This window comes from Dendrobium catenatum, unplaced genomic scaffold, assembly GCF_001605985.2.
Source record: "Dendrobium catenatum unplaced genomic scaffold, ASM160598v2 fragScaff_scaffold_542, whole genome shotgun sequence".
In the NCBI taxonomy this organism is placed as follows: domain Eukaryota; kingdom Viridiplantae; phylum Streptophyta; class Magnoliopsida; order Asparagales; family Orchidaceae; genus Dendrobium; species Dendrobium catenatum.
This window is the reverse complement of record NW_021319004.1, coordinates 3,175,595-3,202,917: the sequence shown is the minus strand read 5'-3', so window position 1 is coordinate 3,202,917 and position 27,323 is coordinate 3,175,595. Positions and strand designations below refer to the sequence as shown.

General features: G+C 36.4%; 2 protein-coding genes across 6 annotated transcripts; one reads left to right on the top strand and one right to left on the bottom strand.

Annotated features, from left to right (window-relative positions):
• Positions 1-757: 757 nt before the first annotated feature.
• On the top strand, positions 758-14,002 carry LOC110108229. Of its 2 annotated transcripts, none has more exons than XM_020838790.2 (8): positions 758-1,057; positions 8,129-8,580; positions 10,747-10,885; positions 10,985-11,653; positions 11,750-11,841; positions 12,340-12,424; positions 12,511-12,924; positions 13,348-14,002. In XM_020838790.2, exons 2-8 carry the CDS (start codon positions 8,129-8,131, stop codon positions 13,801-13,803), a joined length of 2,307 nt encoding a protein of 768 aa, XP_020694449.1. In that variant the 5' UTR covers positions 758-1,057; the 3' UTR covers positions 13,804-14,002. The 2 variants fall into 2 exon arrangements, with proteins under 2 accessions (XP_020694449.1, XP_020694444.1); XM_020838785.2 differs by having other exon boundaries at positions 759-1,057; positions 8,114-8,580.
• Positions 14,003-16,910: 2,908 nt separating this feature from the next.
• On the bottom strand, positions 16,911-26,863 carry LOC110108218 (CBS domain-containing protein CBSX3, mitochondrial-like). Of its 4 annotated transcripts, XM_028694720.1 has the most exons (7): positions 26,707-26,839; positions 24,227-24,291; positions 20,336-20,602; positions 19,788-19,869; positions 17,957-18,030; positions 17,545-17,605; positions 16,911-17,337 (listed from the first exon to the last, which is right to left on the bottom strand). In XM_028694720.1, the coding sequence occupies exons 3-7, from the start codon at positions 20,591-20,593 to the stop codon at positions 17,195-17,197; spliced, it is 618 nt and encodes a 205-aa protein (XP_028550553.1). In that variant the 5' UTR covers positions 20,594-20,602; positions 24,227-24,291; positions 26,707-26,839; the 3' UTR covers positions 16,911-17,194. The 4 variants fall into 4 exon arrangements, with proteins under 4 accessions (XP_028550553.1, XP_020694435.1, XP_020694427.1 ...); XM_020838776.2 differs by lacking the exon at positions 24,227-24,291 and having other exon boundaries at positions 26,707-26,863; XM_020838768.2 differs by lacking the exon at positions 24,227-24,291 and having other exon boundaries at positions 20,336-20,718; positions 26,707-26,859.
• Between the last annotated feature and the right edge of the window lie 460 nt (positions 26,864-27,323).

Here is a 27,323-nt window from a genome sequence, read left to right as displayed (position 1 = left end):
CGGACTTTGGCCTGACAGTTGATCGACGCCGAACTTCTGCCCGAATGAAGCCAGACTTCCACTAGATTGTCAATTGAACCCGTATTTCCTCTTGCTCACTAAAACATTGCCGGATTTCTGATCTCAGCTCATAACTAGATTTCAACCCGACGGTTGATTATTGTAATTTGATCATCCTCAATTTCAGGAATGAGACCACCACTCGTAATATAATCAAACACTAGTAGAATGATTTCAACTGGGCATGACCCCGTGATTTTTCCCTTTTTTAGGGGTTTCCACATAAAATTTATGGTGTTTTGTTTTTCTTCTGTTTGTGTACTGGACATCCGTACAACACTGAGAAGAAAATTTCTAATTTCATCGCCGCGTATATTCTAGCCTACAACATTTATGATATTTTTACTTGATTTTTTTATAAAATCATGAAGGTTCAACATCTACTCAGGCTTCGTTTGTGACGGCTTTTTTAATGCTTCTTAAAGTTATTTTCTAGTACAAAAATTTTAATTTTTATACTAAAAACTGCTTTAAGAAGCAATAAGAAAATCGTCTCAAATGAAGCCTTAATATTCGTCTATCTTATAAGATAAAATGAAGTCAAAATAAAATTAAAATATAAGAATATGAACTTTTTAAGTTTAATTGTTTTTTTTTATTATTATAATGCTTTTGATTTCAAAACTTATGCATGCACGTTTGGCCTTTCCAGGTACTTAGCTCCAGGGAGAGTATGCGTCAACTGGCAAGCTAACTGTTTGGGCCGACTGCTTCGCACGCTTCTGGCCGGCCGGGGCCGGCCCTAATTCGCTACTTAATTTGCGACAAGTCGGCTCGGTTTGGTCTTCCATTTCTTTTCTTCGAGAGGCCGACTCTTGCTGTGCCCTAGAGCATTCGGTTTTGTCCGTCGGCTGGAGAGCTGTGATCAAGCGTAGATCTATCGGCTGACAAAAGCTGCTGCGGGGATCGCAGCGATTTTCTTGGCCGCAGTAGAAGATACTCTTCAAGGCTCGTCGGCGACGAGCTCCACAATTGGATTATCGTCAGTCATCTTTCGGTTTGTATCTAACCGTTCTATATGTTTCCCACTGTTTAGGACTGAATTTATGGTTTCTAGCCACAGTTTTTGAGCTGCAGTTATTTTCAGTTGGAATCCAAAGCTTCCTTTTAACATTTTCTTAGTGTTTTTATGCGTGGAACAAATTGCTCTGTTTTAATTGACCTTGAAGTGATGGCTTAAATCTTAAAACAAATCATTAAAAAAATTTATTGCAAATGAGAAGGTGATAGAAAGTGGACTGCTAACTTTCATGAGGGTATTTATATACTTTTATGAAGGGAATTTTATTTCTTTCAAAAATCATATAGTGAATATATTGAAGAAACTAACAGAATACAAGAACAGAGCACAAGTGGAAAAGAAGAGAAATGACAGGAATGGTTTGTATTGTCTTATCCTAGCAGTACATCTATTTGGTCTATTTAAAGACTTGGCCCACGGCCACATACAGGCAAAGCTACAGGAAAAGTAAATACAATATATATGTTATTTAATTACATCTTTGTGCTCTAACAGCCCCCTGCAAACTGAAGGGTCTTGGGTGACACTTAGTTTGAGGCGAAGTTGTTGAAAACGCTGTGTTGAGAGTGGTTTAGTAAGAATATCTGCGGTTTGATCATATGTACTGATTGGTAGAAGTTGAATGTGTTGTTGCTGGATGTGGTCACGTACGAATCGTTGATCAATTTCTATATGTTTTGTACGTGCGTGGAACACCGGGTTGTTTGCCAAAGCTATCGCTGAGGTATTGTCACAAAAAATTTCGGTTGGCTGATCCTGCTGGATGCCGAAATCTGAGAGAACCCGCTGAAGCCAAATGACGTCTGCCACTAATGCCGCTAATGCTCTATACTCTGATTCGGTAGACGAGCGTGCAACAGTGACTTTCTTCTTGACTGTCCATGATATGAGCGAGTCACCTAGGAACGAGCAATAACCAGATATGGATTTCCTTGAGGTAGGATCGCTTGCCCAATCAGCATCTGAAAAAGATTTTAAGCGCAAATTAGATTTTGTAATGGGTATTCCGTAGTCTAGCGTACCTTTTATGTATCTGAGTAGTCTTTTTAGGAGATACGCATGTTGAGACTCTGGTTGATGCATGTGTTGAGAGAGCGTGTTGACACTGTAAGAGATATCCGGCCGTGTTAAAGTCAGATACTGAAGACAACCCACAATTTTTCTGTATGTCTCCGGAGCAGCTAGTATGGGATCTTCTGGAATAGTTTTCGGAAGTTTGGTACAGGTAGGATTAGAGAGAGCATTGCATTGCAAGAGCCCAGCCATGTTGAGTATAGATTTCGCATATGGTTGCTGTGACAAAAAATAGCATTGGTTGTTGCTTGAAATTTGTATGCCCAGGAAGGAGTGAGCAACACCCAGGTGTTTCATGTCAAAATTGTTGTTGAGGTTTGTAAGAATTTCACGGATAGCCTCATTGTTGTTTCCCGTGATGAGGATGTCGTCCACATAGATGAGTAGGAAAATTCTAGTATTTTGTTTGGTATAGGAGAGAAGCGATGGATCTGAAGCGCTATGGTTGAAACCAATGGATACCAAATGTGAAGTGAACGTATTGTACCACTGTCGCGGGGCCTGTTTTAGACCGTAAATCGCTTTGTGTAGTAGGCATACATGTTCCGGATGCGTGGAGTCTTCAAATCCCTTTGGTTGAGCCATGTACACCGTTTCTGAGAGCTTGCCGTGTAAGAACGCATTTGCCACGTCTAGCTGTTGAACCTGCCAATTGTGGTGTAGAGCTACAGCCAAGAGTATGCGTATCGTCGGTAATTTTGCTACCGGACTGAAAGTCTCGGTGTAGTCGAGTCCATACTCTTGATGATTGCCTTGTGCCACTAGTCTTGCCTTGTGCTTAGCTATGGAACCATCCGCGTGAAACTTTGTGCGGTATGTCCATTTGCAGCCGATGATAGAGCAGTTTGACGGAGGGGAAACTAGGCTCTATGTGCCTTGTTTCTGTAATGCAAAGAACTCCGAAGCCATTGCCATGCGCCATACTGAGTGTTTGTTGGCTTCTTTGAACGTCGTTGGATCTGAAGTCTGTTATGCAGAAGAGGTATTATGAATGAGATTTAAGCGCACACATGGTTTTAAGTTACCTGTCTTCTTTCGCGTAAGCATGGGATGAACCGAAACATTAGGCGTTGAATTGATGATGGGTGTATCTGTCTGATTGACGAAGTCCTGAGAGGACAGATTTGTGGTTGTAGAAGCAGAGACCGTGGAAACAGGTTTGGCGGCTGGCAAATTGTGGTTATGTTTGGTAGGCATGGTAGAAGTGATAGTTGTAGTGGGCATGAGAAGAAAGGTTGGTAGGTGTGCAGGTTCAGATTGAGGAGTAATGTTTGTGGATTGAAACGGATAGGAAGATTCATTAAACTTCACATGTCTTGATATAATGATTTTGTTGGTAGATCTGTGAAGGCACTTGTACCCCTTGTGCTTGTCGGAGTAGCCAAGAAAGATGCACGAGTTAGCCGTCGGTTGTAGTTTATGTCGTAGAGACGCAGGAATTAACGGAAAACACTCGCAGCCAAAGGTACGAAGATGGTCGTACTCAGGTTTAAGATTATGAAGAAGCTCAAACGGAGATTTATGCAATGTGTTGGAGGAGGGTAGGCGATTAATGAGGTAAACCGAAGTAAGTACAACATCTGACCAAAAATTATAGGGAACCGAGGCTTGATGAAGAAGGGTACGCGTGGTCTCGATAATATAGCGGTGTTTTCTTTCCGCGACACCGTTTTGCTCAAGAGTATACGGGCACGAGACTTGGTGAGATATTCCGTTTTGTTGAAGAAACTGAGAGAAAGAGTTATTGAGGTATTCGCCACCTCCATCTGTACGAAGACATTTAATTTTGTGTGATGTATAATTTTCAATGTTATTTTTGAAATTAATAAAAATTTTGAGAACTTCCGATTTGTGATACATCGGAAAGAGCCAGGTAAAGCGCGAATGATCATCTACAAAAATAACATAATAGATGTAACCGGTGTTAGAAGCAACGGGTGCAGGACCCCACACATCAGAATGCAGTAATTCAAGAATTTTATGTTTCCTGTTAGTGGAATGTTCAAAAGAAAGCTTATGACTTTTAGAACTATTACAAGAAGAACAAGAAACATTAACAGCACCCATCTTGAGATGGGGGGTAGAAGAAGCAATGTGTGCCATCGTCGTTTTGTTGGGATGTCCCAATCTGGCATGCCATGGTGTAGTGCTGCAATTATTAGCAAAAAACGCTGGTTTATTAGAAACTTCTGCAGCTGGCCGAAGAGGATATAATCCTTCACGACACGGTCCTTTGAGAATAATCTGGTTGTTCGTCAGATCCTTAAACATAAAACCATCGGCATCAAAAATTATAGCAATATTGTTTTCCTTCGTGAGTTTAGAAATAGACAGAAGATTGTATTGTAGAGAAGGAGAATGTAAAATATGAGAGAGTTTGATCTTACGAGAGGGAGTCGGTAGCAACCCCTTGCCTGAATTTGCGATGCTAAAGTCCGAGCCATTGTAAGGAGACGAGATGGATAGATTCTCCAAGGATTTCGTCATGTGGGAAGAAGCCCCGGAGTCCAGATACCATTCATTGTAGTCGGGCTGAGAACTAGCAAGAAGAGCTTTATTGGGCATTCTTGGCGGTCTTGGTACATACTGAGTGTTCAACCTGTGACAGCAGTCATTGGCACCATGACCTCGCTTGAGACATATCTGGCAGAAGATGGAGACATTGGTTGGTTCCCGTTGAGATTGTGCTGACGAAGATGAGCGCCCCCTTGGTTTGCGGCCACGACCTCTGGTGGAGTAAAGAGCCGTCTGAGCATGTTCGGACATGAGACCTTTAGCAGCGTTAGTGGAAACATGGATCTCTTCACTAATCAGTAAGGCATAGAGTTGATCAAGATTTAGAGGAGTAGTCATGGTCCGGATGGAGGTCTTGAAGGATTGATATGAGCTGGGAAGACCATTAAGGATATAGAGGATAATATCCTCTGTATCAAGTTTCGATCCAGTAGTGGCGATTTGATCAACAAGATTCTTCACGTCGGTGAGATATTGCGACATAGAGGAATTCTTGAGGGAAATGTTGTGAAGCTCATTTTTCAATTGAATGGCCTTGGATCGACTCGTGGATTGAAACCGAGTCTCAAGGGTGGTCCAGATATGCGAAGTAGATTCAAGATTGAGAATATACGGAAGAATGGAGGAAGATATTGTAGAGCAAATTGCAGCCGAGAGGTTCTGATTGGTAAGAAGCCATTGCAGATGGCGAGGATTGGGAGCAGTGGATCCGTCTGGTTTGGAAAGATATTTGTTCGGAATAAGAGATTGAGGATCAAGAAAGGATTCAAACCCATTGGCACGGCAGATCTTGACGATTTGAGAGCGCCAAAGAGGGTAGTTGTCCGCCGAGAGAGGGCTCTGCACGAAGTTTTTGAGATTGGAAAGAACGAATTTGAGCGAGGAAGAAATGACGGGAGTCTCCGAGGAAGCCGTCTCTGTTGTATCGAGGAGGGACGAAGTGTTGGAGGAAGCCATGGAATCCCGGGATTCAAGCCCTGTCTGATACCATGAAGAAACTAACAGAATACAAGAACAGAGGACAAGTGGAAAAGAAGAGAAATGACAGGAATGGTTTGTATTGTCTTATCCTAGCAGTACATCTATTTGGTCTATTTAAAGACTTGGCCCACGGCCACATACAGGCAAAGCTACAGGAAAAGTAAATACAATATATATGTTATTTAATTACATCTTTGTGCTCTAACATATATGAGTCATGCACACTCGAGATCCATTGTGTATATCCTTTGTTTTAGGACAGTTTGGCCCTCCAATTAATTATTAATTAGAGTGTGGAGAATTGAATCACATTAGCTTTAAAATATGTTTTGGAACATTAGATTCAAATATTAGTGTTGATGGAAAATTGAATTGAATAATTTGTTCTAAAGTGATTTATGTTGATGGTGTTAAGATTAGTGCCAATGATAAGTTGAATTGAATGGCCGAATTTATATAAAAACCTTGAGATTAGTTTTGATGAATTGTGTTTCATCAATGTTTATTGTTGATATGACATGAATCTTTGGGTCTATTTGATAATGCTTTTTGATTGTTTTGCAAATGGAAGGATGCTACAAAGTAGGCGGCAATAGATTTGCTTCTCAATCTACTTTATAAAAAAGAGCCAGGCCAAATGGACCTTTAATGTAACTAAGAAGTGTTAGAGCTAGTCCCATAGGGACCGATTCACACGGATAGAACTAGAGAAATCCAGCCCCTCCCATATGCTGTCTACACCGCAGAAGTCGGTAGAACTTTTTGGGAAAGAATTTTGAGGGATTTGGGAGGAAAATTTGAATGTAGGGACTTCTTAGAGATTTTCTTTTGAATTGTATGCACTAAATACCTTGTTTTCCTAGGGTTATGGCATCTTGAATTTGGCTGAAATTTGATCTCTCTTATATTTAGGTTTTCATTTGGGCTCTAGTGGCGTCTAGAGATTTGGGAGAGATAGATCCTCCTCTCGAACAGAGGATCAATTGTATCTTGGTATTTTCTATTTCTATTTCATCAAATAATACAAATTTTCTACAGTTTTCTCGGTTTGTGTGGATTCTTGTGGAGGATTTTCGCTGTTTTCTAAAGATTGTTATGAATTACTTGAGATCTTCAAGTGTTCCTATCAGATTTTGGTCCTTTTTGAACCTTGTCTCCTTGAGATCACCTGGAAACGAATGATGATTTCGTTGGTCAAACAATTAGAAATAATCATAAGCAATTTGTAGGGCCATGTCTTTCCTTTACTCATCTCATTCTTCCTCTCTTCCCCCGTCACACACCTTGCAATAGGCTTGCTCAGATTGATTACCTGGTAGTAGTTCTGAAGCAAGTTCACCATTCATCAACAATCATTTCCAATATGAGATACTACTGAAAGAATCTGGCGGTATCATATGCACTGCTGCAAGATCCAGTGGTATATTTTTAATCTTCCTCTCCCTGCTATTACTTGGGAAGCCTTTTAGAGGAAGGAGATGGATAAGGTAGTAATTATGCAAAGTGAAAACATATTTTTAATATTTATTATCTATTGGTACCAAAAAAAGAAATTATTGGTTTAACTAAATTTAAAAAATTTGTCCTTATTAAATGAGGAAGTATACGGGGCTTGTTTAAGTTTTTCCTTTCTATAGTTAATTCTTGTTTCCTGAATGATTAGCCATAAGAAAATTACAATATTTGGCTTTTTGTGGATGTGAGGGCATTATATGTTAATTACTAAGAACAATATACAATATATTAAGGAATTATTATATTAGATGAATGATTGGTTCGACATCTTTTGAAGATAGTGTAGTTGAAAATAGACCTAGGAGAGGAAATCTACAATGAAGGACAAAACAATGCCCCCATTAGCTGAGTAAATAAAAATATTTTTAAAGAACTAAAATAAAGAAATTTGACCTGAGGTTACATGGATAGAAATTATTTAAAATAAATTTTGAGGAGGTGGCTTAACCTCTCAAGCAACACTTAGTAAGAACAATTGAAAATAAGGATTCATAAATTCAACCTTAAATTATTGGGATCAGGTTAATGATGATGATTATATGTTAATTAGCATGTTCTAATGATGCACTTATGATCTCTACCCCAAATAACGATTGGTTTACTTCGTATTCATAGTCATTGTTAAACTGTGATCATTTTTACAGTATTCATTTCTCGAGTAAAAAAATGGATGCGTCGTTCTTTTAATTTACATCCACTAAATAATTTTTTTACAAATTAAAGGTTCTTATGCTTTGTACAATACAAATGTATAAAAGACACTGTTTAAATTCAACCGTTGTCTTCTCTTAATAGCCAGAAAAATAATAACTGAGCAATTCAAAAGTAAGTTATGATAAATATGAAAATACTTAATTAAGTTGCAGATTGGCCATTTTAATGTACATTGCTATTCAAAATCTTCTGGCGATTGATTGATTCAAATTATGTTTTTAATCTGTCAAACAGTGCATGTAATTTCAGATGAAATCAGACATGGTCAAGTTATTGTGCTGCTTTGATGGAAAGTTGGTTGTTGACGGAGATGATATGGTGCCTAAGTATGTTAATGGGACACAGAGACCCATCAAGGTTGAAAGATCGAGCACATTGGAAAGTCTGAGGAGAAAAGTCTATGAAGCCACGGGAATAGATCCTCTTCTGCATTCACTATTATTGACTTGCAAGTATCCTATTCACGGGGGTGTCTATCGAGCTGTGACTTTGAGCAATGATGAGATAGTTGACTGCATGATTGATGAATCCTCTATGGGAGGGGCCATTGAGCTTTATGTAGAGAAGGAGATTATTCTTAGACAAACTAGCAATCACATTAATACAGGCACATGCACTGCAATGATAGAGGAAAGTGCAGAACCCACTGGCAGAATGCTGATTGACAAGCCAGTTGAATGCCATGTAAACCAAGCACAAGGGTGACTCCTCTATATGTGATCTTATGATTCACTGAGTCTTCTAATTTTGGATTATATATATCACACTTAGGTATCTATAATTATTTGCTCAAATCCAAAGTACTGAATCATTTATATGATAATGCAAATTCTTAGTTGTGGCTTGGGAGTATTGGGCTTCTCGTTTGCCCAGGAAGCAACTTGCCCTAACAGTATTTCTTATGCTGCAGATACAACAATAACAACAACATCAAGCCTTTATCGCACGACGTGGGGTTGACTACATGAATCCTTTTTCTCTATTTTTCTGGTTAAGAGTCAAATTCTCATTTAGATCTAATAAAGAAATGTCATTTCCAATATTTTCTAACCAAATTTTTTTATGTCTACATCTATCTTTCTTAACATAGGTTAAATCTAGTCTATCTATTCTCCTAACCGGGTCATCGGAAGGTTGCCGTTTTATGTGACCAAACCATCTAAGGCGGCTCTCTCTAATCTTATATGCCACTAGAGCTACTCCAACCTTTTCATGTATATGCTCATTTCATATCCTTTTTCTAAGATTACAACCACTCATCTACATTAGCATCCTCATCTCTGCAACACTTAACTTAATATTATGCTTCTCTTTTAATGGCTAACATTCTGCGCCATAAAGGCATAAAGCATTGTAGGTCTAACCACCATCTTATAGAATTTTCTCTAAAGTTTGAGTGGTACTTTTCTACAAACAACAAGCCCAATGCATTCCTTTACTTCATCCATCCAGCTTGAATTCTACTAATAATATCTCCATCTATTTCACCATCACTCTGAACAATAGACTCAAGATATCAAAATCATGTAATCTTATTAATGACTTGATCGCTCAAAGTCACAAACCCCCCACTAGATCTATTACTACTAAAATTACACTCCATGTATTTGGTTTTAGATCTACTCAAATGAAAACCTTTAGACTCTAAGGTTGACCTCCATAATTCAAGTTTACCTTCAACTCCCTCTTTAGTCTTATCGACAAGAAGAATATGGTCAGCAAAAATCATACATAATGGAACATCCTCTTGCAAATCTATATTATGAACATCCATGACTAAAGCAAAAAAGATATGGGCTTAAGGCTGACCCTTGATGTAATCCAACTGAAATTGGAAAATATTTGGTCAAGCCACCTTGTGTTTGAACACAAGTAACAACTCTAGCATACATATCCATAATGACTTAGAATATAAGCATTATTAATATGTTTCTTTTTTAGAACTCTCCATAGCACTTCTCTTGGAACTTAATCATATGTTTTCTCTAAATCAATAAATATCATATGAAGATTTTCCTTTTTCTCTCTAAACTTCTCCATCAAACCTCTCAATTCATGTATGACTTCCGTAGTAAACCTACCTGGAATGAATCCAAATTGATTTTGAGAAACATTAGAATCATGTTGTAACCTTTGCTCCATAACTCTCTCCCATAGATTTAAAGTATGACACATCAATTTAATTCTTTTATAATTTGCACAATCTTGCTCATCACCTTTATTTTTAAAGATAGGAATCAACATACTCATTCTCCACACATTTTGCATCTTGTTAGTTTCAAAATAATATTAAAAAGTTTAGTAAGCCAAGAAATTCCTTCATCTCCTAAGCATTTCCACGCCTTTATTGGAATATCATCAGGTCTAACAGTTTTCATAAACTTCATTTTCTTTAAAGCCTCTCTAACTTCAGTTTTAGTAATATACAACAACAACAACATCAAGCCTTTATCCCACTACGTGGGGTCGGCTACATGAATCCTTTTTCTCCATTGTGTCATATTAGGGTTTTAGTAATATGACAATAAAAATAAAAATATCTATTTTCATTTAATTTGTTAAGGTCACTAAAGTCAATCGTATTTTCACAATCTTCGTTGAAAAACCTATCAAAATATCTCATCCACATTTATTGAATATACTCTTCTAAAAAAAAAGTAATTTTTGATCTTCATCCTGAATGTACTTCACTTGAACTAAATTTTTACTACTACTATCTTTTTATTTGGCTAGCTTATACATATACAGATCAAACTGAAAAATCCTTGAGCCGGTATTGGATTTGTATGTTAGTATGCATTATATACTCGCATCGCTCGTTGGCTACTTTGTGTTAAATTAATGAAATTAATAAAATTTGCTTACAGAGAGGAGTCGATTAAGGGGAATGAGTCTTGTACCCCTGAGGCCACTACTGGGAAGTTAGGAGATGCTATTACTCATGTGTTCCATAAAGGGCACTCTCTACTGGGCCAACAGTTCAAATCTAGCAACCCTCCCAACGAAGTGAGTAAACGAGGTTGTGTGGTATCTTTTATCCATCATTATATATGTTGCATTTTCTTGATAGCATTGAAATTAACATAATCCCTTAACTTCTTGAAGAACGGTTTGCCAAGGCAGTGCTATCATATGATGTCCATGCGTGACTGGCCTCTGACCCATCCTATAATGATTGACCAGCTTAACCAAGCTGGATTCCTTGTTGCCAACTCCTTACAGTGGGTGCATCTTGATATGCATCTTCTTTGTGCATTGTGTGAGAGATGGCATGCAGAGACCAACACCTTCCACTTACGAAATGTGGAGATCACCATCACATTGCAAGATGTCTCGGTGTTAACTGGCTTGGTCGTTGACGGGTTACCTGTGATAACAACTCGTGTCGTTGGCGGTGTCGAATCTCGATGGGCTACCTGGACCGACTGCTGCCAAGAGCTTCTTGGGAGGTCTCCTGGAGAAATGACAGACAGGACAACAAAGTTGAAGCTCTCCTGGCTAAGAGAAAATTTCAAGGATGTATGTGAAAATGCCTCTTCACAAACTGTGGCATTTCACACAAGAGCATACATTATGCACATGCTCGGGAGCTGGGTTCTTCCTAATCGCTCTGGCAATGCAGTTCCTTGCCAGTATCTGCCATTATTAGAAAACTTTGCAAAATGTGGTCAGACGGCTTTTGGCGCTGCAAGCCTAGCCCATTTGTATAGAGAGCTTGGCAATGCATCGAGGGATCACATAAAGAGACTGGCAGGGAATATTCATCTCCTTCAGGTACTGCAGTGTTAAGTCCAGACAAATTTCTAGCAAAATCCATGCATAGTAAATTATATTTTATCATCTTATCTTCTTATGGTACTAGAATTGCAGCTCTGGGCTTGGGAACGTCTCAAGGTAGGGCGCTCTTTCGTGCAAGAGAGACAATATGGTGGTTATCCATACCCTGGACCTTTAGGTATCAGGTTCGTGCTTCTGGATTTTAGTTGGTATAACACCTTTAAATTCCGTTTGTCTGCTTCACCCCTTAGAGGTAGGGGTGTCAATGTTGGACCTGACCCGGATCCAAACCTGACCCGAAAATTTTGGGTTTGGATTGACCCGAAAATTTTGGGTTTGGATTGACCCGAACCCTAAACGGGTCGGGTTCAGGTTCAACAATTCGACCCATTTCAAAAATCGAGCCAGGTTCAGATTGACCCGAAATTGATCCGTTTTAACCCAGGAACCCGAGATTGACCCCTTTTGACCCGTTTTTGACCTAAAAAGTGGATATTGACCCATTTTTGGACCCGAAAACTAACAGTTTTTTGTTGGCACCGGGTCATTCCGGTCGGGTTCGGGTTGACCTGAATAGTGCCGGGTCAGTTTCGTGTTCGACCCAAACCTGACCCGTGACCCGAAATTGACATCCCTAGGTATATTCAAAATTCTTAGTAGATAATAAGTTCCTCGGCAACTAGGTGGCAAGGAGAACGGCGGCATGGGAGACCTATTGGCCACTTGATGTCTTACAGAAGAGAGCTAGATCTTGCCGACGATCGATGGGTGAACCAACTTTATTTTGAAGAAGATAACTTTTGTTATTTGTTATTATTATTACCCTTCTCATTTTGATTGTAGCCTTCTCGTAGGTTATCTGGGAGCCTTATCCTAAAAGCCTCCTTGATGAACTACCTGCGATCTGCACTTCTGGAAAGGGGGTATGGCAATCTAGAGTTCCACTGATCCACTTTGCCATTGTGGAAATGCATGTCCCTGATCGAGTGATGAGGCAATTTGGAATGCAGCAACATCCAACAGTAGATGTCGAGTCGGTTGAACGGATCGATGCTCGAGGAAAGCCCGGTATCAACTGGTTAGACCATCACCACGCCCATATAGCAAAATGGGGCCAAAGGCTCCAACTAGCGGTGAATGAGCAGCATAAGCCAGAACTGTCATTCCAGGAGGAACATGATAGACGAACTGAAGGATTTACATCTCATTCAATGGAAGATCATGAGTCAGTTCCTCACAATACGCAAGGTCATATGGAGCAAGACTTGGTAGGCAATTTTTTTTTTCTTGGCTGCATTGCATACTTTTTGGGTCTCTTCAATCTCCTCGAACTCTTCCACATCATCCAAAGAGAATTCCATTTTCGTATCCTCTTCATCGCTAATTCTTTCTCAGTGCTCTTCTGTGGTGAAATCCTAACGTTTCTAAATCCTGTAGAACGTCTTTAAAATAGTCCGCTAAAAGTCATAAAACCTAAAAAAATGGAGGGATTTTAAATTTTTGCATCCTATCCGGGTCGGGCCGTCGGGCTGCACGGAATTCGTCAAAACAACTGCTAAATTTCGAGATTTCAACGGGTCGGGACATCGGGTCGTCCAATGCTGCAAGGCGCCATTTAACTGGCGACCGGACTCAAATTCCTAATATTAGCCATGTAACTTCTTAAATTGACCGAGATACCTTTTCTACAGATCAATCTTTGCTACAACTTGCGAGGAAGGCTTAATGAGCATCTTCTAGAGTGTGGAAAGCCAAGTTTGGTGTACAAGATGTTGGCAGATATAGATCACACCTTTGGTTTATACGGCCTTCACCAAATGCTACCTACAAGAGAATGTGATGCAAATGGTCCATCTTCTTCTTCTTCACAGCTCTCGCATTCAATTTCATCAAAAACAAACCCAGAGCTTCAATCGTCAAAAAAGAGGCCATTAAGCTCTTCCTCTTCTTCCAAGCCACCATTATTTTCTGCACTTCCTGCTATGTTTTTGCAGAACAGACATGAACAGATGCAGACACAGCAGCCATTTTCACTACTAGGACAATCGTCGAAAGTAGATGCCTCTTCTTCTAGTGATTCTCGTCTTTCTTCGATGAAACAGGAAAAGGGACGGGGACGTAAAAGAGGATCTACACGGCCATTTTAGCTGTAAAGATGCTTTGGTGTTCAGAGGCCGTGCTTGCACTTCATGTTTATTTAGTGTTCTCTTTCTTCCTTCCAGATGAAGGAAAAGCCATGAGAATTTTTTTTTCATGCTCAAAATGGGTGTAGAAAGTTGCATAAATGTATTATTGTAAACAGAATAATTTTTCTCCCAATGGAAAGTAAAAATGCTGGCTTTTATACCTCTGGTTGTTCTGGTTTTATTGATTGCGTTTTTTTTCATGTATTCTGCCTGATAAAAGTTTTCTTTTCTACTCTATTAAATAAGAGAAATTATTCTGTGCAGACCGGACTCAGAATATCGTCCAGAGATCAAACACAATGAGAGGTGACGTGTCGCATCTGATTAATCTCCGGATGACGTTTGACGTTCACACAGAATAATTAATCATTAAATAAATCTTCTTACCTTTGTTATATGAAACAAGATACTCAAATGATTGGGAGAAATTGTCACGTTCTCATATAAATCTAATAAAGAAATATCTTATTTAATATTTTTTAATCAATTTTTTTAGATGAACAACTTTAAATGAAATATTGAAATTATTGGAGGGTAAATCCGTAAATATACTCTTGTTGTCTTATGTTTAAAGCTCTTTATAGTGCTAGTATGGTATAAACAAATATTGGAGTGGAAAAAAATATGTGAGGATAAATTTCAAAATTATTAAAAATTTTTAAGATTAGTATTGTTGCGTCCTGGAATATTCGCGGCGGTAGAGAAATATTTAGTTTAACGTCTTAGCATTGTACGAAGATCCAGCACACAAGCAGATAAGTGAGAGGGTGTAGCATTCATAAGAGACACCAGAGTTTCACATCATAATTTCTTATTTTACTGGAGTTGAGATGACAAAGACAATTTTATATTAATTAATATATAACCTTGAGGTTTCGTTTAAGATAAATTTTTCACTACATTTTAAATCAATGCCTTAGTACAAATATTTTTTGAACTTAAATTTTTTATTAAAAAAGCTATTTTAAAGAGCAGTAAGAATGTTGTTTAAAAATTCTGCTTAATTTTAAGCGATTGGCTATTGGCTTTCATTTGCATAGAAATTATGTCATTTATACCTAAATAAGTGAAATTTATAAAGCAATTATGAAGCAATACTTAGAAAGTTTTTAGATAAATCTACTTTCAGAAAAAAACATGGTTGCATATACTCCATCATATAAAGAAAAGTGAGCTTATGATACCTAAATAACTTATATTTAGAAAGCATATTAGTTTATCTTATTGCTTCTTAAAATAACTTTTTAGTAAAAAAATTTAATTTTTATACTAGAAAGTTATTTTAAGAAGCAGTAAGAAAGCTATCATTGACTTCGTTTGGGAAGACCTTTTTACTACTTCTTAAAGCAACTTTCTAATAAAAAAATTAAAAAATTATACTAAAAAGATGCTTTATGAAACAGTAAGAAAGTAGTCCCAAACAAAACCTTATGTCTCATTTGGTACGGCTTTCTTATTGTTTCTTAAAGCATTTTTTTAAGTACAAAAATTTTAATTTTTATATAAGTTGATAAAATTAATTTATATAAAATTTATTGTGAATATTATAAATATATTGAAAAGAAATCAAATAATATTTTCTTATAGTGAACATATTTTAGTCAATTTAATTGTGAAAATCAACTTCCTATAAAAAAAATTGAAAATCAACATAAAAAAACCAAGAATAAAATAGAAATTAGACGGGTGGCGTTATTAAGATCTGAAAATCAGAACAATGAAAAATTTGCCCCCAAATAAACCCTAAATGAAGCAGCTTAAATATAAATCTCTGTGAGCAGAAGTTTATTCTAGTTATTATGCCGCTAAGTATTCAAACGGTGTCTCAGCAACTAGAAAGCCACGAAATGATTTAAAAATAAAGGTTATACACAAGAGAGAACGAATTACAGAGGAATTTAGTTAATATCTCATATTTTAAAACTTTAGGAGAGAGTTATTAAGCATAGCTTAGGACATAATAATAATGTTTCTCAAAATCAATTTGGATTACTATGGAAGCTTTTCATTTATTGAGAGGTTTGATGACTAAGTATAGAGAATACAGAGGATCTACATATAATATTTATTCATTTAGAGAAAGCTATTATTTGTGTTCGAACACATTGATTTGATCAAATATTTTCGTATTTTAGTTGGATTAAATTAAGTAACAGCTTTAAGCCCATATTTGTTTTTGTTTTTTTCCATGGATGTTCTTACTGAACATTTGTAAAAGGATATACCATGGTTTATCCTTTTTGCTGATGATATTCTTCTTGTTGATAAGACAAGAGAGGAATCTAAAGGTGAACTTGAATTATGGAGGTCAACTTCAGAGTCTAAAAGTTTCATATGAGTAAATCTAAAATCGAATATATGGAGTATAATTTTCATAGTAATAGACCTAGCGGAGGTATTGATAAGAGTACACGTTTAGATATATCAGATATATTGTCTATAGTGATCGTGAAATAAATAGGTATAATATTAGTGGACAAGTTGGATGGTTTAAGTGAAGGAATATATCAGACCTGTTGTGTGATAAAAAGTACTCCTCAAACTTAAAGAAAAATTGTATAAGATGGTAGCAAAACCTGCAATGCTTTAGGACACAAAACATTGGCTATTAAAAGAGAAGCATAAAATTAAGTGTTGCAGAGGTAAGAATGCTCAAGTGGTGAGTGGCTTTACTCTTAGATATAGAATGTGAAATAACCACATATATGAAAATGTTGGAGTAGCTCAAATGACAGATAAAATCGTCTTAAATAATTTGATCATATAAAACATCAAATTTTTGATAACCCGATTAGGAGAGTAGATGCATCAGAATTGGTCATGTTAAGAAAGGCTGAGATGGACCGAAAAAGACTTGGTTAAAAAAACATTAAAAATAACCTTTTTGTTAAATAAAGGTTTGATGTTATTGTAGTATTTTTTAGATATGAATGATTTTTCAAACAAAAATTGTATCATCTATCTATATAGACACCAATGAAATACCCAGAAATCTAACTTCTCATATTTCAGTTTCAACTATTTCCCTTTAGCATATTCAAAATAAGATACTTGCCCCAAAAATACAATGAGCCAAGTAAAATAAAGCATCTCATAAAAATAGAGTAACAGAATGAACCATCTACTTTGTTTTTAATAAAATAACTCATTATTGAGGTATTACAGCCAGAAATTTAGCCAAACAGTAAGCAAAGTCTATTCTCAGTCAGGAAATGTACCTTATTAGCAGTCCCAAAAGCTGCTTTTCTAAAGCCTCTTCTGTTACAACGCAAATTGATGCTTAGTTCTTTTTCGCCATCATCACTAATTAACATCATTCCAACCTCTTACCAAACGCCAAATCTAGTTAAGGCTAGTAACCTCCCTGTATGAAGGCATTCAAGCGATTGAGCTCCTCTCGGTGCTCACTAACGACAGCTCGAACAACATCGCCAATGGAAACCATGCCAATCATTGCCTTGTCGTCGATCACAGGGATGTGCCTGATTCGATTATCTACCAAAAAATAACAGCTGTGATGAGCTGTTTCTGAAAGAATAATAAGTGATTAAGGCTTCGTTTGGAACGAATTTCTTACTGCTTCTTGAAGCGGTTTTCTGATACAAAACTTAAAATTTTTGTATTAGAAAGCCGCTTCAAGAAGCAGTAAGAAAGCCGTCCGTCCCAAACGAAGCCTAAAGCATGAAGATTGATATCACAAACCTGTCATGAGTTGCATGGCCTTTAAGACTTTGGTGTCTGGTTTTACTGTGATCAGCTTATTCTGTGCAAACAAAAACAAGCTACAGATGTGAAGCAGCTTAACATTATAATAGATTAGTCATTTCAGTTAGAGTTATTTTAGGTGAGCAGATTTGGGTCATTGTAGCTCAGTACTCAATTAATCTGGCAAATTTATTTCAATTATACTAGGAGCAAGTGGAAGGCACGTATATTAAGATTTCGTTTGGACTGTGTTTTTACTGTTTCTTAAAGCAACTTTCTAATATAAAAATTAAATTTTTTGTCTAAAAAGTTACTTTAAAAGCAGTAAAAAAGCAATCTCAAACGAAGCATGAGATAAATAATTCAATAAAAATTTATCCTAACAAATCCAAACTCATAGCTTAAGTACCTCTTCAGTCATGATGTCACCGACTTTCGTGCTCTTCGATGATCTTCCTTGAACGATGATTTTTCGAAGATAATCTGAAATAAACCAACCAAATGATAACTATATCGTTGAAAACTTTGCAGTTTTAGGCTTTGTTTGTGGCTGCTTTCTTACTGCTTCTTACAACAGTTTTTTGGTACAAATGTTTTAATTTTTTTACTAGAAAGCTGCTTTAAGAAGCAGTAAGAAAGTTGTCCCAAACTAAGCCTTACTTTAGGATATTTCAGAAAAACTAAAAATAAAAAACTTTTGATGCATCAAGCAGTTTGTCAAATCAAACAACAATTGAGTCTCACAATCGTGAGTCTTAAGAGTTGGAACAAGTCTAAGCTTGATTTATCCGGAAAATGTAATATTTCAAAAAATGACCAAATACAGCTGCTACAAAATTCAACTCCATAAAAAATGGAAACTCTTTGGGACCCTATCGTCTAGGAGGAATTATTGTGATTTCAAGGCCCTGAAGGTTTTTTGTGGCTGTTGTGCATTTATTAAAGCACAAATTACAAGCAATAGAAACTAGGGTAGTAAAGAAGTTTGTTCATGAAAAAGTTGTATAAATGTGTGAACAAACGCATATGGCTTTGAAAAGTTGTCATTTGATATGTTAAAGCAATAACTCTAAGATGTCGATTTAAAATTTTAATTATCAAAAGAAAATTTTACGGAATCTAATAATTAAAAAATTCAAATTTTCTGCATATTTTTCTCTCTCAAAGAATCAGGTATAGTATATCCACTTACAAATAATTTAGCTTCATATCCAAGTTCATTATCCATAAATATTACGCATGATTTGCATAAAACTATTAACAAAAATATTGCTGTTAATTATGATGATTATATATGAATTGGAGATGGTAAATATATCTTCCAAAGTGAAAAAAAAATAGATGAAAAATTAAACAACTCTTTGGAATTGAATTTATGACATATATAAATATGTATGTGTTTGTGGATGTAAAGATTCTTCTTCGTTTATTCCAAAATTTTGATTGTTGATGAACAATCACAGAGAGAAGTTATCTCCTAGTCTAAATACGAGATTTGTTTTTCTAAGTGCGCATTAGATAAGCATTAGAAACCCAGGGCCTAAGAAATCCTACATTACTCTTTGACTCCAAATGGTTGGCTCCGAGGCAGGATTCTGCTAATGCAGCAGGGATTGCCTTGGGGCTCCTCAAAATAACATAAGGCAGGTCCTCATTTAGGGCAATCAGCAATGAAGGCAGTGCCATTCCTTCCCACCAACCTGCCTACTGTAGGGAGTTAGAATCATATCTGATTCAACGTAGGATGATAGTGGCTACTACGGCATAGTACCCGATGTCTACATAAATAAAAGGAACTGATGCAGTCAAGGTAGGTGCTAAATGGAGGGATTTGTGATGAATTGTTGGAATGTGAACCTGCGGTTTTTTAACTTGCGAGCTATCCACTTCTACTTTCCCTCTACTAATTCGTTTTGCACTTCTATCTACTTCTTCTCTTCACGGCTTCCATTCTACTTATATTTTTCTTCTCAAAATTTTTATAAGTCATCTTAATTTAGAGGGGAAAAAGGAGAATTTGACTTTTAATAGGACACAATGGAGAAAAATGATTCATGTAGCCGACCCCACGTAGTGGGATAAAGGCTTGTTGTTGTTGTTGTATCTTAATTTAGAGGGGAAAAAAAGAAAACAGAACCTAAAAGCGTCTTACATGGAAAAATGTCATAAATAACATCACAAGCATAAAGTTTTCTTCATAAAATGTTTAGTAATCAACATTAGCAGAAGATTTATGACACCTCTTTCTGTGATGATTCCAGCAATTGCTTTATCTGCTCCAGGCTTTAGCACCACCAGAGCTCCTACATTGTGCTGAGTCATCTGAAATTGAACTTGAACTTGAGTTTAGTATGAAAACAGGTGGGAAAAATAAGGGGACAAGAGCTAGCCGTCTCCCTATAAGGGCATCTCCAATGGAACGACAAACAATCGTTTGCCGTTCTTCCGTCGCTCTAACCGAGCGGCAATTTTGATGCTATTTCATCGCATGTGAACAGTGCGACGCTAAGCATTGTTCACCCGTCATTTTTTTTAATTCAAAAATTATATAAAATGAAGTATGGGAAAGAATATACTAGGAATATTCTTTTTTTGTGTTAGAAAATGAAGTTCGATTGAAGACAAATTATTGCATTTTGATGTATTACTGGATTTTGGAGTGAAAAAATGAGTTTTTGGTTGGAGATGCCCTAAGAAAAGGAAGTAATAATTTAAAGAGAATTCTTCAGCAATTAAGGCATTCAAAGAGCTCTTTACAGAATTGTAGAATATAGAAATATGCACTCACAGATTTCACAGCATCATATACAGTATCATCCGTAGAACACCATAGCCAGGAGCCATCAGCACCTTTACCTTTAGCATTCAATACATCTGCAATTGTTGTGCTCTCAAATCCATGTTCTTCCAGTTTTGACGCAGCAATTGACTCAGAACGTGAAAACACAACAGTTCGGGCAGCTGGAGCTATAACACGTGCATGTTTCAAGATAGAGTATTTGAGCACATTTCCATGTAAGCAGATTGCTTGGAATATCCTTTGCATTATCCCTAACTGAGAATAATCCAGATGTCAGCTTTGATTTCGTAATGATTGAACAGAAAAGTTGCCTTCTTAAATTGTTACTGCAAATAGAAAGAAGGGCACTGGAGCGCTGCTTAAAAGGTAAACTTGCGAAGAGAAAGTTATTGTTAGGCTTATAGAACAGAGAAAATACAGTGCAGCAAATGTTACTAAATTAGAAACTTCAAAATGTTCATCATTAATTAACTTGTATGGTTTAACTTAGGCTTCATTTGGGACGACTTTCGTCCCAAACGAAACCTTAATTTTATGAACCTGGAATCAATATTTTGAATTCTTCTCTCTATCTATGTCCAGATGTCCTCGTGAATTCAGATCCAGTATAATTTTAAATAATTTTACATAACTTGTTGCAAAATAAATCTTAAATAATGAGATTATCCACAACTGTGATGGATCGAAGCATATCTTAAGCAGTAGCAGGCTTAGCTACATGTGATGATTTATGAATTACTCTGCATGAGATATAATAATTAAACCGTGATCCACTAGGCGTATATAAATTAAATAATTCATCAGAGCCAAATATTTATCAAACAGGACAGATGATGCAGAATGTCTTTATCACGCTAATGATTATGAGATGTATGCCAAACTTTTTTCACAGGTTAGACGACTTCCCTGATTTTGAGGAAGTTTAATTCCGGCTGCTGTCACATGCTAGATCTGTAGGCTTCTAGTCAGAAGTGATACTTGGGTAATTCCTGTTGCATTTGAATATTGGTAGCTTCCGTGCATATCCTTGTTTTAGTAGCTTTCAACCAGTGCTTAACAGGTTGTTCTCGTTCTTAGAGTTGTCAAGGAATTTTTGTTCAATCTCATTAATTTATTTTTATATCAACTTTGTGTCTAAACATAAATGAAGGTTTAAAATCTTATTCAAACTTATTTTTTAATTTTATTATCAAGTTTGAACCATAATCAAACTTTAATCAATTCTAACTAACTATATTTAGGATGACAATTATCTAAACAAATAATCATATTACTAACAACAGATATATTCTTAATTTTTGTATAAAATAAACAATAATAATTCTGCATTTATTTCTATTATTTTATCAGTGACAATTAAATTTTTAATCAATCCATCTAGCTATTTACTCTCTATGTTAACTACCAAATGTTAATCAAATTTGGGGTCATGTGGTCCATGTAGATTATGGCTATCATGGATTTTGGCCATATCTACCATGTATAAGCAAGATTGAAGAGTGGATGAATAATACATGATTGAATGGACATTTGGTACATGAAGCATGATAATGTTGAAAAGCTTTCATTTGAGAGAAGAATGACAACTAATATAAAGAACTCTAATGTGAGCAAGAGTGATGTAAAACAGATATGGGGGGATTAATTAGGATATTATGAGGGATGGGGATCGGCAGTTACTATGGGTGATTGGAGTTGATTGAGTGCCTTAATGGAGAGGCATTAATTAGAGAGGAGGTGAGAGAAGGGGCCGGCCTTATGGAGAGGGAGGAGAAGTGTCCACATATAACATATGTGGATCAAGCATTAAATGGTATGAGGCGAATTAAATCTGAAATTAATTTCAGATTGAGAGTAATTTGAGGAGGCTCCCTAATGTAGAGTTTATTAAATTGGAAATATTTTGAAATTCAAATTTATTTGAATTCAAAATTGAATGATTTTCCAAATTAACAAAATCTAATTTAGGAAGGTAATCAAGAGGCTATTTTGAATTCAAAATTCAAAATTTGTGGAGGGAAGAGGCTACGGGTGAGGTGGTCGGCCAACTATGGAGATGGAGGGATTGATGTTTGATCCAAAAAAAAAAGTTAACCAAAATCAAACGAAATAAAATAAAAATGGATCGTGAATGATGGAGACTATAGATGAGAGGACGGATAAAAAAAATAAAAATAAAAATAAAAACGATACAAACCACGAGCCTGGACTCTTCCTGCGGCTGGTGGGTACTACGTTGCCCTCCCCGAGGGACTTCAATCCACGAGCCCGGAACCATCCCGCGGCTGGTGGAAACAAGATTGTCCTCCCATAGGACTTTTCCTCTCCAAAACTCACACAGAGATCAAGACAAAGGCTCTAATTTTTTTTTTTAATAATTCATCATGTTCTAATACAAGAGCAAAGACCTCTATATATAGGCCTTAAAAGAAACTAAAAGACAATTTTGCCCCTTGGGCTTACATAAAAAAAAATCCCTTAAGGGTAAAAAAGAAAAATGCATAATTAAATAAAAATTACAATTAATAAAATAAGATAAAATGAAGGGATCTCGGTCGTCGATCTTGGTCCTTCCTTTGATTAATGCTCACCGTCGGATGTCCGCATCAAAGAGATTGCTAAGGCATCTGAAACTCTGAATTTAGTCCCAAATTAGATAGTTGAAAAATGTTGATGAAGGATATTAAACGTTTGACCTTCACTTATAGTTTAAATCTTCGATTAAAATTAAGTTCAACTACAAATGTATATAATCAATCTTTGGTCATCCTTGGATTCTCTCCATATTTGGGTAGCTGATTTAGGAAGGATTATAATAGAGTTATTCTGTATTTATTTGTTTCTTTATTAAGATATCTTGTATAAATCTATAAATAGAGATAGTTTTCTATAATAAAATTAAGTCTTTTTCTTCTCAAACCTCTGTTTTCAACAGATAACACGACATTGAAGAAGAGGGAACAAGTAGGTGACAGTCCTCAAGAGGACATGACAATAACACAATACAATTGATATTGATATAGGTTATGGTGATGTTCGGTGTAGCGATCAGTGAGTACTTCATTAAGCATATTTTTTCAGGTGTCATAATAAATCTTTTTTTGTTTATTTTAAACCATTCAGTGAGCACATGTATATAAGAAAAAATAGTGTGTAGGCCTGTAGTTCAATATGAAGTTTATATTAGGATTCATGATGGTTTGACTAGAATTCTAGTTGGTGTAAAATTATGCACATTATCCAAGGTGAACTTTATATCTTTATGCCTTCTGATTGATGCAGGGTATATAATTGTTTGAGGATGTTAGGGTTTTCAAGGTTTGCAGGGGTTCTTTAGCTGTCATGAGAGCTCAAAGAGGCAAAGGATTGTATGTATTGGAATGTGCAACCTCAAGGGTAACTTCAATTTGGTATTCTATATCTGAGTTGAATCATCACATTTTGAAGTAAATGCACTAACTTCTAAGCTACATGACAAGTTTAGGAACAAATTCAAACACTACATGATGGAAAAGCTTTACGTGATAAATATATTAGATTTTCGTTGCACAATCTGTACCGTTATCAATTCATATCATTATGGACTTTACGAAAAAAGAGATAATAACCTATGGAGCAAGAAAATTTTGTGGTATATGCATGTTCAGGTTCAGTTTATAAATTTAGCATGCAATATTTGTGTTATAAAGATCTCTTGTAAATATTCAAAGCAGCGCTAAGTCTTTCGGGACTTTAGAAGCTTGCAGTGATTAGCTTAGAGAGAAACCACATGAGAGATTTATTTTTTACCATAATATTCAATCAATGAGGAGAATTGTTGATCACTTAAATAACCCAATAAACATACATGCTTTTGTAGGAAACAAAATAATCGAGCACCTTGGATCGAGTGTGGGATATGTACGACCTTCATGATTTCCATGCCATCATATGAATCATGCCTCCTAAGACCAAGTGCAATACATCATGAGAATCTTGATTTTGAGATTTAGGTCAGTTTGCTTTCTGTAGAATCTAGAATGAGGAAGAAGCCCTTCCTTCATGAGCTTCTTGGGAGAGGAGGGAGAGAGAGAGAGCAGGAAACGAAATTTGTATTTCTAAATCATACCAATCTATTACAACCTATTGCCTATTTGTAAGCACAAATGCTACACAACAAGCTACAAACCTAAATCTAGAATCAATATCTAACAATTCTCCACCTCGTTCAATTGCCTCTACCATGCTCTGATACCACTTGTAAAATGTAGAATGAGGAAGAAGCCCTTCCTTCATGAGCTTCTTGGGAGAGGAGGAGGGAGAGGGATGGAAGGGAGAGGGAGACGGCAGGAAACGAAGTTTGTATTTCTAAATCATACCAATCTATTACAATAGACAACAAGCTACAAACCTAAATCTATGACTAGGGGTGTTAATTTTTGACACAACCCGAAACACGACCCGAACCCGACCCGGAAAAATCCGGGTTCGGGTCAACCCGAACCCGAAACGGGTCGGTTAGAGTTCAAGAAATCAACCTGTTTTAAAAATTGGGTCGGGTTCAGGTTGACCCAACAACCCGAAATTGACCCGAAAGTGACACGAAAACTCATATTTGACCCAAAAACCCGAGATTGACCCGTTTTGACCCGAAAATTGAATACTTACTCGATTTTTTACCCGAAAATTAGCAATTTTAGGTCGACGTCGGGTCATTCGTGTCGGGTCGGATTGACCCGAACCCGAATCGGGTCGGGTTCGGGTCCGGAAACCTGACTCGTTTTTAAAAATGGGTCAGGTTCGGGTTGATTTCTTACGAGAAAAGACAACACAACTGGAAAACAACTGGCTTGAACTAGGAAACAGCGATGGTCAAAAACGAGAGTCGTCTTTTCCTTACCCTATCGAGTAAGCAAGTGAACTACCTTCGTTTCACTCTCCAAAGCCCAATTGGAAAAGGGGAGCGAGAGGTCAAGATCTCGAGAAGTTCCGGGAAAGGGACCTCTCTCTCTCAATCAAGATGAGGCTTTCATCTAGGGAAAAGTGTCTTCCATAAATCATTCAATCGCGCTTTACTCATACTTCAATACATAAAACCGAACAGTGTCGGGTCAGTTCCGGGTTCGACCCGAACCCGACCCGCTGACCCGAATTGACACCCCTATCTATGACCAATATCTAAACACTTTCCTTCTAGAAATTTAATTTGACAACTATATGGTCTAAAGTTTAGATCAAACAATACAAAGATTTCTCTTAGCTCCTTACATAACTTCTCAAATCTAACATTTTTGGAGACACGATGGCTTCTAGCGATGCATGCACGAATGATGAATGATTTATGTAAGGTAATATCATGGTATGAGATTCCTTGGGGTTTCTTCTTCTTAGTTTGTGGCTATACTTGATGCCATTGCTTTGTACACCACAAAAGTGGATTTTTTCTAAATGGATCGTATTTCCTCTATTCTCTCCGCTCTCATAGACGTAGACTTGTTAAAGTCGAACCATGTAAATCTTGATGCATTCCACTATAATTTGTTTTTTCTCTCGTATGTTAGCTTGTGCCACATCATTCTTCATCCCAGTGGCACTCCCACAACTCTTCTTGCATGCCCATAGTTACTACAACTTATAACATAGATAGCAAAAAAAAAAAAAAAAGATGATCTTACAAGACCTTTTGCAACAAGAACACCATGAAGCTACCAAATTTAACCAACGAACAATTTAAAATCAGATATCACACACCATATGTTAAACCAACATTTCAACCAACCTAATATGGCTTGATTGCCAACTGTAACAAAACCAACCCACTTTTTTTCTGTTCTAGCACCAATATCATGCTTGACTTTCCATTATTTGCCAACTAACCAAATCAACTTTCCAAGATTATGATCAAAATCCACAGATCCACCTCGCACACCGTTATTATCGTCTCATCAGAGCTAAAAATTCAAGATCATCTTGATCGATCTTGAACTAGATGGATAGAAAGTTAAATACTAAACCAATAGCTACAATCCTATTTGACATTAACCAACTCGGAACAAATTTAATTTAGTCAAACCATATTAAACCAGACAATAGTACTCACCAGTCACCACCCACCCAAGACACAAATCATACCTTAACCATGCGTTGCATAAAAAAAATCCCAAACTCCAAACAAGCTCAAAGATCGAGGCTTTCAACTTCCTAATCTAACCTCTAACTAATACCAAAAGAGATGCAATCAACAGCTTTAAACAATCTTATAGGATAATCTGCAGCAAAAAGACAAGATCCTGCAACAAAGATCGACATAAAGTACTCGAAAAAACACTAATTGAGAAAAGAGAAAGATCAGATAGTAATTAAGTCGTTGCTTCCCTCACCTTCAGGGGGAGTAACCGGCGGTGGCGGTGTCAGTGGCGGTGAAGTGAGGGTTTCTAGTGCTAGTCGATATGTCTTATCCACTCACAACAAAAAGCTTTGTCCTTTTCTAATGGCGCTACACTGTCCACGTACACCCACACTTTGTTACTATTGCACAGATCACCCAAATAGAACATTGGAGTAAAGTGAACATTGGAGTGTAGTGAACCCCCAAATTTCTCATTTTTCATTTCGGCTTATGCCGAGTAATTAAAAATTATAATAATAAAAAAAAAAATTAGTCCTCCATTTCACCTAAAAAACAATAAATATGTAATTTAGTTGGTAAAAAAATTATAAAATTTGTAAAAAATCTAAAATTAAATGCTGTTTAAGCCAATTTGCATAAATATTAGAGTTTTGTTTTTTTATCAAGGTGTTGTGATAGGATTTATTAATTAAAAATTTATTTTTGACTATGAATTTAAGTTATATTTTATAATTTATTTTTCATCATTTTAAAAATTTTAAGTATTAAAATATAAATTAAATTTATTTAAGAAAATATTATTTGTACTGCAAGATAATATTTTATATTTATAGATTATTCAAAAAAAATTTAATTTGTTTGAATTAT

Bases quoted from the DNA above. Each gene is read 5' to 3' on its own strand.
- LOC110108218 (XM_020838776.2), bottom strand. From the start codon at position 20,593: ATGCAAAGGATATTCCAAGCAATCTGCTTACATGGAAATGTGCTCAAA. The intron at 17,606-17,956 runs GTACTTAAGCTA...TTGTTTGCACAG, and splicing joins GTGACATCATGACTGAAGAG to AATAAGCTGATCACAGTAAA. The intron at 17,338-17,544 runs GTTTGTGATATC...ATTTTTTGGTAG, and splicing joins GGCCATGCAACTCATGACAG to ATAATCGAATCAGGCACATC.
- LOC110108229 (XM_020838790.2), top strand. From the start codon at position 8,129: ATGAAATCAGACATGGTCAAGTTATTGTGCTGCTTTGATGGAAAGTTG. The intron at 10,886-10,984 runs GTGAGTAAACGA...AACTTCTTGAAG, and splicing joins CTAGCAACCCTCCCAACGAA to AACGGTTTGCCAAGGCAGTG. The intron at 11,654-11,749 runs GTACTGCAGTGT...CTAGAATTGCAG, and splicing joins GGAATATTCATCTCCTTCAG to CTCTGGGCTTGGGAACGTCT.